The 15,000-nt window shown below is 45.4% G+C and overlaps 1 protein-coding gene across 3 annotated transcripts in view; it reads left to right on the top strand.

Moving 5' to 3' along the window:
- The window catches only part of tmem260 (transmembrane protein 260), a 33,229-nt gene extending 25,028 nt beyond the window's left edge, over positions 1–8,201 (top strand). For all 3 annotated transcript variants that reach the window (XM_079528170.1, XM_079528168.1, XM_079528169.1), the window contains 8 exons: positions 111–219; positions 682–854; positions 1,908–2,079; positions 3,031–3,170; positions 3,852–4,028; positions 6,148–6,201; positions 6,497–6,581; positions 6,749–8,201. In XM_079528170.1, the coding sequence (XP_079384296.1) occupies positions 111–219; positions 682–854; positions 1,908–2,079; positions 3,031–3,170; positions 3,852–4,028; positions 6,148–6,201; positions 6,497–6,581; positions 6,749–7,003 (1,165 nt within the window). In that variant the 3' untranslated portion in view covers positions 7,004–8,201. The remainder of the gene's footprint in view (positions 1–110; positions 220–681; positions 855–1,907; positions 2,080–3,030; positions 3,171–3,851; positions 4,029–6,147; positions 6,202–6,496; positions 6,582–6,748) is intronic.
- The last annotated feature ends 6,799 nt before the right edge of the window (positions 8,202–15,000 follow it).

The raw sequence follows: 15,000 nt of genomic DNA, 5'->3' as shown, positions 1-15,000 counted from the left end.
GATTAAAAACAACGATGGCTTTATTACTACTGAATTAATTACTACAGTTACCGTATATGTACATATTTTAAAAAATGTGTAATTTGATGTCATGGTGAATGGTGTCCTAGGCGGTGTTGTGCTGTGTCCTGGCTGTTGACCACCATGCTGATCGTCTACTCACTGTTCTTCGCATGGAGAGCCAACCTGGACATCAGCAGACCCTTACTGCTGGGAGTGGTGAGCTATGCACTTCTTGGACTTGAGAGCTACTTTCAAAATGACCAGCGCAACGAGGTCTACCCACCCAAAGATTATTATCCCATTGCTGAAGATATAGTTATATATATAAAATGTACCTGAATGGGATTTGGAATAGCGGCACTGGTGTTACATATAAGACAAACGCACTTGGAGTGTGTGTGTGTGTGTGTGTGTGTGTGTGTGTGTGTGTGTGTGTGTGTGTGTGTGTGTGTGTGTGTGTGTGTGTGTGTGTGTGTGTGTGTGTGTGTGTGTGTGTGTGTGTGTGTGTGTGTGTGTGTGTGTGTGTGTGTGTGTGTGTGTGTGTGTGTGTGTGTGTGTACATCGTTCTCACCTAAGTCTAAGATAATAAACAAATGGGTAAGTTAGACAAAATAATGAAACATGAGGTATGACAAAGTGTGTGTGCACGTGCATGCGCGTGTGTTTGTTGCCCCTCAGGTTGAGCGTTTCTGGATACAGAGTGATGCTGTGGTGTGTGTGCTTGCTGGCCTTGGGCTGAGTTTAACACAAACTAGGCTGGAGAAGAGGCTGGGTCATGGCAGGCTGTGGAAGACCAGTGCCTGGTGTCTCACGTGGGCTCTGTTGGCACACATGATACACTCCAACCATAGGTGAGCATCGTGTGCATTTCCCAAAGGACGTTTTTCTTGCAGCTAGGTTGTTTCTAGCATAACACTCTTACTCAGACTTTGATGTACGTGTGAGCAGTGCTCAGTCTGAGATGTTAGCCGTCCGAGGAGGCAGATTACACTAGTGCGGTGCCGGGGAGCGCCAGACAGCCATCACTGAGCGGCTTTGATCAAGAGGAGAGCATGGCCCATGTTGTCAGACCCATCACACCTGTCTCACCCATGCTTAGATAGGCAGCCTGAGCGTGATGCTGAGGGGCTGACAACTTACCCTCAGAGAACCTTGAAAGCTATACACAAACACACGTGCACACGCAATTATGTGTGAAACACGCACACACTTCTCAGTGGGAGTGAGGAAGCATTCAGCCATACTGTCAGCGGTGTTCAAACTGCGAGTGGAGACGCAAACTTGGGTCACAGGCGACATCTGTTAGGGTCACCTATTTGCGCGTACAGCAACATTGTAACGGTCCAATAATTAATATAGAATTATGAATTAATAAATGTTGACATTTAAACATACTGCATTGAGTGATCTCTGCTCTTATATCAAACTGAATTTGCTGATGTTTACTGACATGAGGAGCTATTGTACATGCATTTATTTTATGTACGTTTATGTACTTTTATGTAATGAGCAACATACAAAAACATTTGGACAGTTTGGCTGAAGAAGACCTTGTTATTGGTTCAAACATGTTGATGAAGATTGTCTCGAGTGCACTGAAAATATCATATAGTATTATTATATATGACTGTCTGCAGTCGAATAATGAATTGTCAATGTATTATCATGAATAAATACTACGCTGGGTTGAGTCGCGACGAGCACGGTAAAAGGTGTGTGTGTGTGTGTGTGTGTGTGTGTGTGTGTGTGTGTGTGTGTGTGTGTGTGTGTGTGTGTGTGTGTGTGTGTGTGTGTGTGTGTGTGTGTGTGTGTGTGTGTGTGTGTGTGTGTGTGTGTGTGTGTGTGTGTGTGTGTGTGTGTGTGTGTGTGTGTGTGTGTGTGTGTGTGTGTGTGTGGTCATCAAGGGACTGTGATCAGAGCAGTAACGGTGTGGTGGAGAGGTTCGGCAGAGAGGTGTTGGCCTCCGTCCCGGCTGATTCCATCATTCTCACCAGAGGAGACCTGCCAGGGAACTCCCTGCGCTATCTGCACTACTGCCAGGCAGTGAGGCCTGATGTACGCCTGGTCGACCAGGAGGTCAGCACAACTTTGCATTCATATGTGCCCATTTAGACCTGACGACGATTCTACCAAATGCCTTCTAAATCCTGACAGTTTTCTGAAAAACCTATGTTTCTATGTCAGTCGTTCTATTTCATGTCATTAGGACCCCTAGAATGATATGTATTTGACTGCCGACCCCCATCTGAAAATATGTTGTTCCAGGGACTCCGACCTAACTCCAAAATGTTAATTTATCAGGAAATGGAAAAGATTCAGGAAATGAAGAAAACCGTATATTTTGAAAACAAAGCAATACTGCCTCGTCAAAGTTGGTGTTGCGACTTCATATATTGTCAATTACAGTTTGAGGGTCAAGTGGGTTAAGAGGTTTTGTCCGAAGCGCTTTTTACTACTTTCCATTGGTTCAATATTTTTTTTTAACCAACACACAGACATAAAGGGTGTTCAATAGCACTGATTTATGAAAGGAGAAAAAAACTATTAAAAAAAAACATTAGACTTAGGTGGTACTTCCTCCGATCAAGGAAGTATGTAGGGTTTAAGTTAAGCGCAGGGGAGATATTGCGCTCATGAGCTTCAGGCAGTACCACTTGTCAACCAGTAGGTGTCCTATCTGACACAGGGTCTAAATTAGAGTAGAGAGACCACCTCCAACCACTGCAGATGTTCTAGTTCTATTGTATTAACATTTACCATACACATCGGTTAAATCACGTGTTATTCATTCAAATAAATTATGGACTGAACATTTACAATGCATCAAATGCAATGAAAGTGCAATTTGGACAATAACAACGACAGCATTAATATTAAGTGTGGTCCCTCCATGTCCCAAGAAATTTGCTTAGCATGCTTCCAAAGGCGTACTCGGAAATCAAACAACCCACAGTCTGCTTTGGAAAATGGTTGCCAGTAGTGTTAGGTGAAACCGAGTTAGTGTCTCTCTCCCTCTGATCTTTCCAGATGATGACCTACAGCTGGTACGTGGCCAAACTGGGGCGGCATCACCTGGGGGTCCACTACCCAGGTCGCTGGTGGGACCCGGTCAACCCAGAGGAGAAGGACACCTTCAGTCTGGAGCTGTTCCTCTCCCACAACTTACGGTAAGACACCGAGAGAGAGAGCGGGATAGAGAGGGAGTGGAGAGAACAAAGAGATAGCCTGGGTGGATGAATAGAAAGCTGTGAGACGAAGAGAAGAGTGAATGAGGAGGGCTACAATGGAGTGACTGAAAGAGTGCGTATGATATAATGAGGTGGAGAACAGTGGAACGGCCGATACAGCAGTGAGTGCAGGGCAGAGATAAGCCCATAGAACTGTTGCTGCCGTGAGAGGAGTCTGATGAACTGTACAAGTGCGGACTAATCTACTCGATTTGCTTAAACGCTTTCCAGGCAGATAGGACTGCTCTCACCACTCACTGCAGGGAGGAACAGAGGCCCAGGCATTAAGACAAGGAGACCTGTTAATACCGAGCCCACCAGGGGGCAGTATTTGCCAGGCCAATGCGTCTGTCTCCCAGAGGGGCAACACTGACCTGTGGGATTAACCCTGAGGGCCCACAGCGGTGGAGAGGAGCAGGGAGGCTAGTGGGCAAGTGGAATGTGTTGGGATGTGAGATGAATACCTGGTCGGTTATCAGCTGTCACCTGGGCTGAGAGAGGGAAGTGTTTTAAGGGAGATAGACGTGGGTGTTTTACCTCCTGTGGTCCTGGCCTCTCTGAGCGCTGTGAGAACCTGGCCTGTGTGTGTGTGTGTGTGTGTGTGTGTGTGTGTGTGTGTAGGAGGGCTGTGTTCGCGTGCATTGGGCTACCAGACGGGGACTCCAGCTGGGCTCAAAGCTACACTCGCTGGCCCCTGGGCGTGTGTGACCACCTAGTGCCCGCCCAGAGGCAGTTCCACCCTGAAGAGTGGGCCCAGCACACGCGTGGCATCTACAACTGGAGCGAACCACACAACAGGTACACACATACGCACGCACGCACGCACGCACACACACACACACACACACACACACACACACACACACACACACACACACACACACACTTTCTCTCTCTCTCTCTCTCTCTCTCTCTCTCTCTCTCTCTCTCTCTCTCTCTCTCTCTCTCACACACACACAGGTTTTGTTTATTTCCTTTAAGATTATTTTTGTTCGTTTCAGCTTTATTTTGAGTGTGACAGGAAACTGAGGTTAGAGACAGGGACGTTGTAAATAATGGTCACACTATTCAATCAGCTAATAATGTAATCATTACACAGCACTTACCATTCAGGATGTTAATTACATCCAACAGAAATGTACCTCGTCATCAACGACAAAAAGCATAAATATCATAAATACTTTTATACATAATAAATAGAATGCCATAAATCACCATCTTCTCTATGTCTCTGGTCATTTCTCCATGCGAGGTTTTCCCTCTGTTCACCATGATGCCATTCTTTATGAATTAAACCAGAGCAAAGACATTATGCTCTCAGGCCATTCGAAATGAGACTGAAGATGAAGCATAATGAGTTTCTTATTGCTTTTTGTCAATAAGTGTGTCAAAAGTGGAATTAGTAAAGCTCCCATATTATGTCTGCTGTGCGCGCCGGCAGCAGCCCCTCCTTCACTGCAGATACCCACGACTGAATACTGTGACATTATTTCCCTCACCCTCACTACAAGCGTGTCCGCCGATGCCCACGAGCCAAATATTAGCTCAGCAACCCTGCTAAAATATTCTTTTGAAGAAGAGGTCAAGTGTTTATGGGCAACAAAAATGGGGGGGGAGGGGGGCTTGCTGTGCTGTGGCGTGGTTTAGTCCATGTCTAATACATGCTGGCTGGTATTGTTGAATAAACATTTGGCGCTCATGAAGCAAATACAGAGTTGAACTACATATAGTGTATATAAAAGGTCTGAGAACGTGATAGATAAGGCCAGTGGCTGGCAGCTGACCAAGCGCAAGCTAAAGTGCTGCCGTATGCGGAACAGTCAACACAAGCATTGTCACTGCTGAGGGAATTAGCAATGTCTAACTCGGCCGCCAAACATGGTTTCTTTGAAAGGTGTGGTAGAATTGTCGAGTAACTGGGGTTTAACTGCGTGCAAAGGAACAGAGCGATAAACCAGGGCTTCCCAAACTTTTTCATGTCAAGGACACCCAAATTGACACTACTAATTATCCCCACAGACCCCCATTTGAAGATGTATGCCAGGGACCCCCATTAGAGAAGATTTTTATGGCTCTAGCCGTGATTCTCAACTCACAGTTTGACATAATAATAATAATAATAATAATAAAGCTTTATTTATATAGCACCTTTTTAAAACAGCGTTACAAAGTGCATTAGTCTACGGACCCTGCCACCCCCCATTTAATGGCATTTCTTAATGGCATTTCTATCTTTGAGACCCCAATTTATATAGTAAAATCAGTGTTAATTTAACTCTGAGAGTGTACAAATGGAACCATTCTCAGAGTTACAGAACCACAAGGGTCCATTTGGGTCCTAACTATCATTTATCTGGGGACCCCCTGGAACTCCCTCAATGAGGGAGTTCCAGGGGACCCCACTTTGGGAACCACTGCGGTAAACGACAACCTTCGATGATGAACAGCTGCCTGGTTCTCAGCTAACTCCCGTCAGAAGTTTGCTGGGGAATTTGATATTAATCTAATTATTAACCACCTTTCCTGGGCATATTGCAGGTGGACATTTGGAGGGGGAAAAAAAATGTTTGGTGGAAATCGCAGATCTATAAGCTTGTTGCTATTTTTGCAATTTGACTTACAACAAGGTACTGTATATATACTATAGAGTGTAAGTGGTTACCTTAAATTGTGGAATGCTATGCGATCGGCACTTGCCATAGCCCTTGTTATCTAACTGCGGGCATGGCTGCCTAATCTGTATATACAGTCTATATACTGTACAGTATAGTGTATATGTATAATGTATATACTGTTTACTGCAGTACATGCACCTACGTGAATAATCATTTATAATTAGAACTCTGCGCAAGGCAAAGCCTTTAGCTGTTTAGATAAAAAAATATATCTTTTCATTTCCTTCTGTGTCTCTGCACAGTTTTCATCCTGCGTCCTGGGAGCACGTTGCTAATGAGGAGATGTGGCAAGCCAGGTGCGTTGGTATTTTTATGTCACTCTGATACTGCTGCCTCTCCCCTGTCTTTAGAGCAGGGGGGTCGTATACCATAGCAAGCAGATAGAAGCTGTGTCACGACGCACACTAACCACCGGCCCGCTACACACTATCTCCATAAACCAGTCTTGTGCGGTAGAGCATCTGCATGTGCTTTCTGCTTGCTGCCAGAATCTACATAAACCACTCTATTGGACTGGTGCGTCAGAGAGCGTGAATCTGCATGGCTCATCCATCCAGCACTTAGCCCTGAGTGCTGCGTGCTTTGTTTCAGGATGAAGACGCCTTTCTTTCTGTTTGACCTGGCAGAGAGGATGCAGGGAGATGTGAAGGCTCGCCTCTTTGAGCTCTCTTACACCGTGAGTCTGCCCTAAACACACAGACGCAAACATAATTCACCAGGATCAACCTGCTCACTTTTAGAACTTGCTTTTCGGTGGCAGGCGTTGTATTGGATAACATCTGCCTCTCTGTGTGTTTGTGTCTGCATGTGTGTCCGTGCAATGTGCATGTGTCCGCCTTGCAGCTGTACAAGGAGATTGTGGAGGCCCAGTCCGACTACCCTCCCAATTGGGATAAGAACCTGGCACTGGCCTGTGAGAGGCTCCTCCGCTCGGGTCACAGCGGCCACGACCCAGACACTCTGCTGACGTGCAGCGCACGCCACTTCACTCTCTACTTGGAGAAAGAGCCCACCGATTCACAGGCCGACGCCATTCAATCGGCTGTTTCAGACCTGCTTCAAGAGAGAGACCAACTTCGGCAGATGAAAAAACAATGACCTATTCCACGTCCAGAGGGATCTATACATGGAGCTGGAGACCGGGCCAACGGTCCTCAATCCGAAACGCCACCGGCCAGGGACAGAGCCTGAACGAACCACACTGTTGACAGGTGGCGTTCTAGATGTGCAATATAGGGTGGCAAAGTTTGGTTCTAGTTGGAACTGTAGCACTCCTGTAGAATACAGATATCTACAAATGTAGGTGAGGGGGAAGTAATAATGTATAATAATAATTATAATATGGAGGGATTTGGGTGGGTTAAATGGGTCGCTGTGGTGGGCTGGGCACTGGGTTGGGATTTTAATTGTTACATCCCACGAGAGGCAAACGGAGCTCAGCACATAGATCTGAGTTCTTGGTGATTGGATAGATGTTTACTGTAAACCGGGGTCTCCTGGGGGCAGCCTCTTGACCCTTGTCTGACCCCAATAACGTTTCTTGTGTTTCCCTTACAACTTTATCGCTGAATCTCATTTTTGGTCTTTCTCTCACGGCTTTTAACATGATGATTATTTGGCCCCGGCCTCCTGCTGTTCCAGTTTTTTTCTTTTTTTTTTTAGGGCGGCACAGAACTGAGATCGAGGGAAACCCACTATGGGGGGCCAAAATGAGAGATTAATTTTATCTAGGACAGGCTTGTGATGTGGTGTCTCTTTATATGCCCCTGGTTCACTATGACCGTTACTGACCACCCTCCCCTCCATCCATCCCTCCTTCTCTCCATCCATTCATCCCTCCTTCTCTCCATCCATTCATCCCTCCTTCTCTGCATCCATTCATCCCTCCCATCACTTTATCTTAGATCGTCCTTTCCACATTAAAAACTAATGGATTCCATGAGCGTTTTACTCTCTTCCTTCCTGACGACAGGGTTATAATCCCTCATGGATTTAAATGAAATTCGAAATGTCACAATGCCAGGGACCGTTTTAGAGGTTTGCATGCATGCCTGCATACAGTATGTACAGTAGCTGTGTGGTAGGTGTGCATAAGCGTGTATGCAGTGTGCAACGTGTCTACAGGCAGCTACTGTAGCAACCACATGCAGTGTGAAGTGCTTTCGTCTTTAGAGAAGCACAAAATGCACACTAACCCTCAAGACACACACAGACAAGTAAGACCCTCAAGCACTCCGTTCCCTGACAGATGGACTCTCAGCCTCATGAAGGTTGCTTGGTGAGACGCTGTGGCACGCACATGGCTGAGGGAAGTAGGGGTGCTGGGGGGGCTGTAGCACCCCCTCCCCCCAGGCACAGCCCCCCCTCGAACAGGAGAGAAAAAGAAAAAAAAAGAGATTTAAATATGCTGTATCACAGTATTGGCACCTTATCCTGGTTAATTGCCTGTGTCAGTTCGTTCATATATAACTTGCGTGTGGAGAGGGAAAGTAAACTACGCGCGCGCACCCCCAGGTAGACGTTCAGCCCCTGCTAGTGTAAAGTACTACGGGCCTGGGCACGCAAATGCCAGCAAATGGACATGGAGAGAGTCACTTAAAGGACGTCTTCGCCGATTTTCATATAATTGGTCATCGCTGCTGCTCATGATTAAAGGGTAACATTTCTGTCTACTTTGTCTGTGTCTCAGAGGAGGGCTGTGGACAGTTCAGAAACACGCCTACCAGTGACGTCCAATTGTAAAAATTTTAGGTTGAAAATGGGTGAAGTTGACTTTAGGTTAAGTTAAATATGAGAAAAGATTAGCTTTATTGATCCCTGGAGGGAAATGTAGGTGTCATGGCAGCAAGAGCATGAGAGCAAAACCCAGATAAGCAACAAACCAAGATAGATAAGAATAAAGAAAAAATACAAAACTGACGGTGGCCCTAGACCTCTGCACTGCACCTCTGAAAGAGTGAACAACACAAATGTACTACACTTATTAATTGGAATGAAAATACATCTATTGCTACATCTGTGAAGATCACATATATGTGTATCCAAAAGTTTACTATGGAGCTTACTGGGGAAAGGGAGGGGTGCAAATTATGAGCATTTCAATTAATGATCAATGCTTATTATCAAGCGCTGAATCTAGTACAGATTAAAGGTACAATCAAGTACAGTTTAACGGTACAAATCAAAATACAAGATTTTGATTTATGAATATCACAAAGAATGGATAATTTGCTTTCACAACGTAGCTGAGGAAATGTTAGATCGTACCATAGATTCCTTAGAACTGAAAACCAGTGATGAAACTAGATTCAACAATATCTTTAACAAGTTAATGTCAGAAACCTTTCTATTTAAAAACATAATCAAAATGGATAAATACAATGGAGGAATTACTTTGAACATCTCGGCATTAGAAATACAACAATTAAAAACTAAATATAACCATTTATTTGAATACCTCAATGCCAAAAGTAATAATGTTATTTTGTTATTTCTTTTATATAGTGTTTATATATATTTTTATTTATTTAGATTAGGATTTTTGAGGGGCGCCATTATTGTTTTTCCCATCAACTTGAACCTTAAATATCATTTTCTTATTTTCTTATTTCTCTTTTATTTATGCAAATTAGCGAAGAAAAGAACAAATGGCAAAATAAAGAACTTCTACTTTATTTTTCTCCAATCGTGTGTGTGTGTGTGTGTGTGTGTGTGTGTGTGTGTGTGTGTGTGTGTGTGTGTGTGTGTGTGTGTGTGTGTGTGTGTGTGTGTGTGTGTGTGTGTGTGTGTGTGTGTGTGTGTGTGTGTGTGTGTGTGTCACCTGAATAGTGCTATGCAACGCATGTACACAAGCATCACCCAAAGTTGTGTCGAAGCTGCAGACCGCTCATTCAGGGAACTCAGGGGTTGTCCAAATTCGCCATTTCGAGGTAATACCACCATGTTCATTGGAGACTGGCGGCAGATCCTACCAAGCGTTCTCCATGGCACACAACCTCAGATAATTCACAATGCCTGAAGAGCTCCCCTCTATGGAACCATGTGGAAACCATGCAACTCACAATAAACATGCGCATAACACAGGTAGCATGGAAGATGATGCTTTGTTCCACCAGTTTGTCCTTGATCTAGGAGTGGGAAGATCGCTACGCTTCAGGATAAGGGATCACGCTTCGGGATAGTTGGTGGTAGCACTACCAACTATCCCACTATTGGTAGTGCTACTACTTCCATTTCGCTGTATGATGTACTGTTTTTCCATTTCTATAGTGCTTTTCTAAGCATTCAAAACGCACAATATTTAACATTATATTGTTTTTATTCATCAACAACATTCATTACATATTACTGTAGAACTACTTGGGTGCTCATAACACCGAACGGGTATGTACTAGTACATATAACTTTTGGGATCCTTCACATGAAAATGTTTTAGAACCAATACATTAGTGAGGACCAAATTTAAGGAGACAATCCAGTCAGGATTGTTTTTTACGGTCCGGTGTTTGAAATCGGTTGATGCGGTCCTGTTCCATCCGAGACTTGGCCGCCTTCTTGAGAAGTAGGATGTGTTCGACGAACTCCCGGCCCCCACGCCCCCGGCGGCGTGGCATCTGTACTTCGCGGCGTTGACCTCCAGCACCGGTGTGTCCTGCGGTACCGCGCTTCATTCATTCATGGTAGCCCATATAAGCCACCTCCTTCCAGTTCAGGTTTCTCTCCTCCAGCATGCGTTTCATGTCCCCCAGCAGCTCCACCCGGCAGCCCGTTCTCTGTGCTACTGTCACATATAAATAATGCCTTGCTCATGGGGTCCTCGCTGGAGGTCAATAGCACCACCTCCACTGAGTCCACTCCTTCTCTGCTCAGCATGCGTAGGCCCACGGTGTCTGGTGTTGATGGAGTGTGTGTGTGTGTGTGTGTGTGTTGGTTGGAAGTTATCTAAAGTGTGACAAGAGGTTCACTGAGTTGGGTATGTCACCGTATACTGTCCAATCAGATGAGGGCAAAGTGCATAAAAGCCTTGGGAAGAGTTCCGAATCACTGGCCAATCGGAGGAGAGAATAGAGAGTAGTTTTAGGCAACCATATTAATAAGAGAATACTGTTCCTGAAGAAACGGTGATGATGTATTGACCCACATGACGTCACAGCCCAGAGGGCAAAACGGCCCCGGGAAGATGTACGATAACAATAGTGGACATGCTATTCAAGCCCAAGAGGCACTTCCGTGTTGGCCACAGAAGGGGGCGTGGTTATAAGCACATGCCGTGTAGGCGCAGTCAGTAGTGCTGTCGCCTCAAGTTGTCAAATACTTGTAGTGGAGTAAAAGTACAATATTTGCCTTTGAGATATTGTGGGAAATTGGTAATACTCCAGTAAAGTAAAAATACTTTAAGTACAGTACTTGAGTAAATGTACTTAGTTACTCTACACCACTGCTCTGGTGGCTGTCGGCTGGCTGCCATAGGAGATGGGACCGAGCAGAGATGGTTTGCTTTCTCATAAACCACTATCAACCTGCACTTAGATGTGACTTTCTTATAAATAGAATATTACCTGAACTGTGTTTTGCTATTAAATCGTTATTACTTGAACATTTGTATCGGTATGTACAGTATTCCTGGTTACAACATGATGCACTGCACTGTTCTCTCATGTGTTGTCCCTTGCCTGTTTTACTTTACTTTCTCTCTGTCCTCCCCCTTGTTACCCTCTGTCTCTCTCATCCTTCTCTCACCCCCCCAACCCCTCCCTTCCTCTCCTCTCCCCTGTCTCTGAGAGTCAGTTGCCCACCCTAAATCAGCAAGCTGCCGAGGATTGTGGGAACCCGTGGAATCGCCGTGACCAGGGATGCAGGCAGGGAGCCACGGCAACGCTGGAATGTGGGGCGTCTGAGGAGATAAGAGCTGTGAGCCCAGCCAGGGAGAGGGGAGGGATGGATGGAGGGAGGGAGAGGCTGGGGAGGGGGGCTGAGAGAGGGTGAAACTGTGAAACAGAGACAGGGAAAGTGGCAAGTCTGTGAATGGGAGACAGAAACACAACACTATAAACAGCCAGAGAGAGAGAGACAGGAAGAGAGAGAAAGAGGGGAGGGGGACTTAGGGGGGCACACACTGGAGATGGGAAGCCAGCCTTATTCCTCTTTGCATTTCATTTACATCCCTGGCCGTATCGACCAATCGGATTGGGAGCAAAGCCCAGGGCTTAGGAGGGGAATAAAAAGACAAAATGCCTTTGCTGCTCTCATCCCTCCCTGATAATACCCCTTCTGTTTTTCTTTTCTCTTTTCCTCCCGTCTATAAGTAGATACTGTCCGAAATGCCAGCAGAAAAGCGACACCTCCGCGTGCTGTGTATCTCAGATAGACCGAGCGGGAGCAGGGTCTGAAAAGGCAGCTTTAGCAGCTGGGCCTATCTCCTCTCTCTTCTCCCTGGCTGGATGGAGGCTTGGAGTGGAGTGGAGTCAGGGATGGGGTTGGGGTGGGGGGGGTATGGGGTGTTGGTTAGTGTTTTGGGTAGAGAATAGAGGGTGTGAGAGGCATGATATACTGAGTTGGCCACAGATTTCGCAGAATCTTATACTCTGGAAAAACTTTTCGCCTGCAGATCCCTTCCCTAAGCAGGGGAAACCTGTTTCAAGGATGTTTACGAGGTGCCACCCATCTTTGTGGATGCTGCCAATTCCAGCCACAAAACTCCACACTATTTTTAGCCTGGGATTGTTTTGTTGGATGATTGTTATTGTTAAAGTTGTGAAGTTGGCAGGTTTATGTAACACAGTCACCAACTGTCCATCGTCGGTGTTTGGTTCCTCTCACTGTAGTTAACAGCCTCTCAACACACCTGGTTCCTCTCACTGTAGTTAACAGCCTCTCAACACACCTGGTTCCTCTCACTGTAGTTAACAGCCTCTCAACACACCTGGTTCCTCTCACTGTAGTTAACAGCCTCTCAACACACCTGGTTCCTCTCACTGTAGTTAACAGCCTCTCAACACACCGGTGCCTATTTGTGTTCCATAAACAAATATTTTCCACTTTTAGAAATGAGCACTGCATGAGCATGGGAATAATACAAAAAGATATTGCTTCTTCAGCGGTTCTTTGCTATAATAGACGGGCCGCAGTAGATCTGCTGCCATATACTGTATAAAAAAACCTGTAAGCCCCTTTATGGTTCTTTAGTGGTTCTCTACTGGTTCTTCATCTTACTTTAGGCACCTCTGATGGTTGCATATGTCACCATTTGATAAATGTGCTACATTGCACCATGATATGTGCTACAGCATATATCACCAATAGTCGGTCCCCATTTGTTGAGCGTGGATGTTTTCCTATACGAACACATAAGAATGTGTACTGTATATTGGGTGGAATTATGCTTTTAATGGCCGTCTGTGTTGTTGACACGAGTCCACGTGTAACTTTCCTCGGTTTCTTAAGTTTGCCATCACCTCGGTGTGTGTGAGTGGGTGTGGCAGTCATTGTTTGTTTGTATGCCTGCAATGCAGGTATAGAGCGGTATGTTTGCGGATTTGCTGAGTTTATTTGTTCAGGTGTTGTAGTGCGTTCCTTTGTGTGTGTGTCCCATGTTTGCGGCGGTTTGCTTTGCTTCCATTGTGTCAAAATGCACAGTGCATTTCCTCTTGCAAGTGTCTTGCCTGTATTTAATGGAGCACAGCATTGTCTGGTGTCTCTGCGTAGGCGTCCCCGGCCCCTATTGTACCACCGCTAGTCCGCTACTGGACTGATGTTGGCATCAGTGCCGACGCAAGGCTTATTGAAAGGATTGTGGTGGTTTCACACACAGGGATGAGAGTCCTTCGCTACATGGGGTCTGCAGCAATTTAAGCACTCAGACATACAGTATATTTACCTGCTGCCACATGGCATCTGGCAGATGTGTATATAGTCACCCCCAGCACCTGCCGTGGATCCCCCCTATACAGTTGGGTGCCACCGATATTGTCCCTTATCATTTGACCCATTTAGGCCTGACCTCAAAATTTAAAAAAATCCTTCTAAATCCTCCAGTTTTCTGAAATAAATATTTTCACGATTTTTTTAAAATAGCAGACCTACAAGCTCATAGCGCGCCACTCGGTGGCGCGCTATGAGCTTGTAGATCTGCTATTTTTCAATAGCTAAATTATAACATAATGTTTAAAACACCAAAAGGGGTTCCCGCCCAAAATGGTTTAACTGTCCTTTTGCGCAGATCACGCAAACCTCAGCAAAAAGAAAAGGACAATATCGATGGCCTCCAACTGTACATGCACAGTTTGCACACTACACCATCATCCTCCTCCTCCTCATCTTCACCTCACAGATATGGTGAGGATTATAGGGTGGCTGGGGAGTTCGACCCATCTACATTTCCAGGATCAATCAAACAACCACTGGGGCCTCGCATACCTTCAGTGGTTTGCCAGGTTGAGCACTGGTTCCTCAAGCTGGGGGTGAGGATAGGCAGATAGGACTATAGAGCTGCACAGGGAGAAGAGATTTGCCCTGATGGTATATATATGGATAGAAGACCTCGGGGGACGAGTGGACAAACAGTCCTTACAATCATCAAACCAAACAAGCATCCCTCCCTCCACCTCAATGAGAGGTGTGCATACAGTGCCTATTATGTATGTGTGTATGTGCAGATGGACAATAAATGTAGTATTATATGTAAACATGAGGGCTTGTGTCTGTGTGCTTGCATATGCAAGCGTGTTTGTAAAGTTCATTTTAATCTAACTTAATTCTAATCTAAATTTGTGAGTACAAAATAACTTATTTTTTTTGTTCTTCTGGAACAAACTGAATTGTATCCCCAAGTCCCTGTTGTTATCTTGTGTACACACATTTGTTTATTTGATACAGCCCCTCTCTCTACTACAGCGCGTCTGTATATCAAAGACAGCAGCGCGGAGCATAATTGAAAATGGCTACCGTGGAGAAAGGTCTCCCTGTGCTTTGAGTACGACGAGGCAGGAAAAAAGCCCCATTCTCCGCTCTCTTCTTAGATCTATTTAAATAATTGAGGGGTAAACTGACAAATTAGGCACCTTTATGGATGCCTCTGGGCTCTCTCTGGGGTCCCT

Source organism: Electrona antarctica (assembly GCF_951216825.1).
Source record: "Electrona antarctica genome assembly, chromosome: 18".
NCBI classification, from domain to species: domain Eukaryota; kingdom Metazoa; phylum Chordata; class Actinopteri; order Myctophiformes; family Myctophidae; genus Electrona; species Electrona antarctica.
This window is presented reverse-complemented; position numbering and strand designations above follow the sequence as displayed.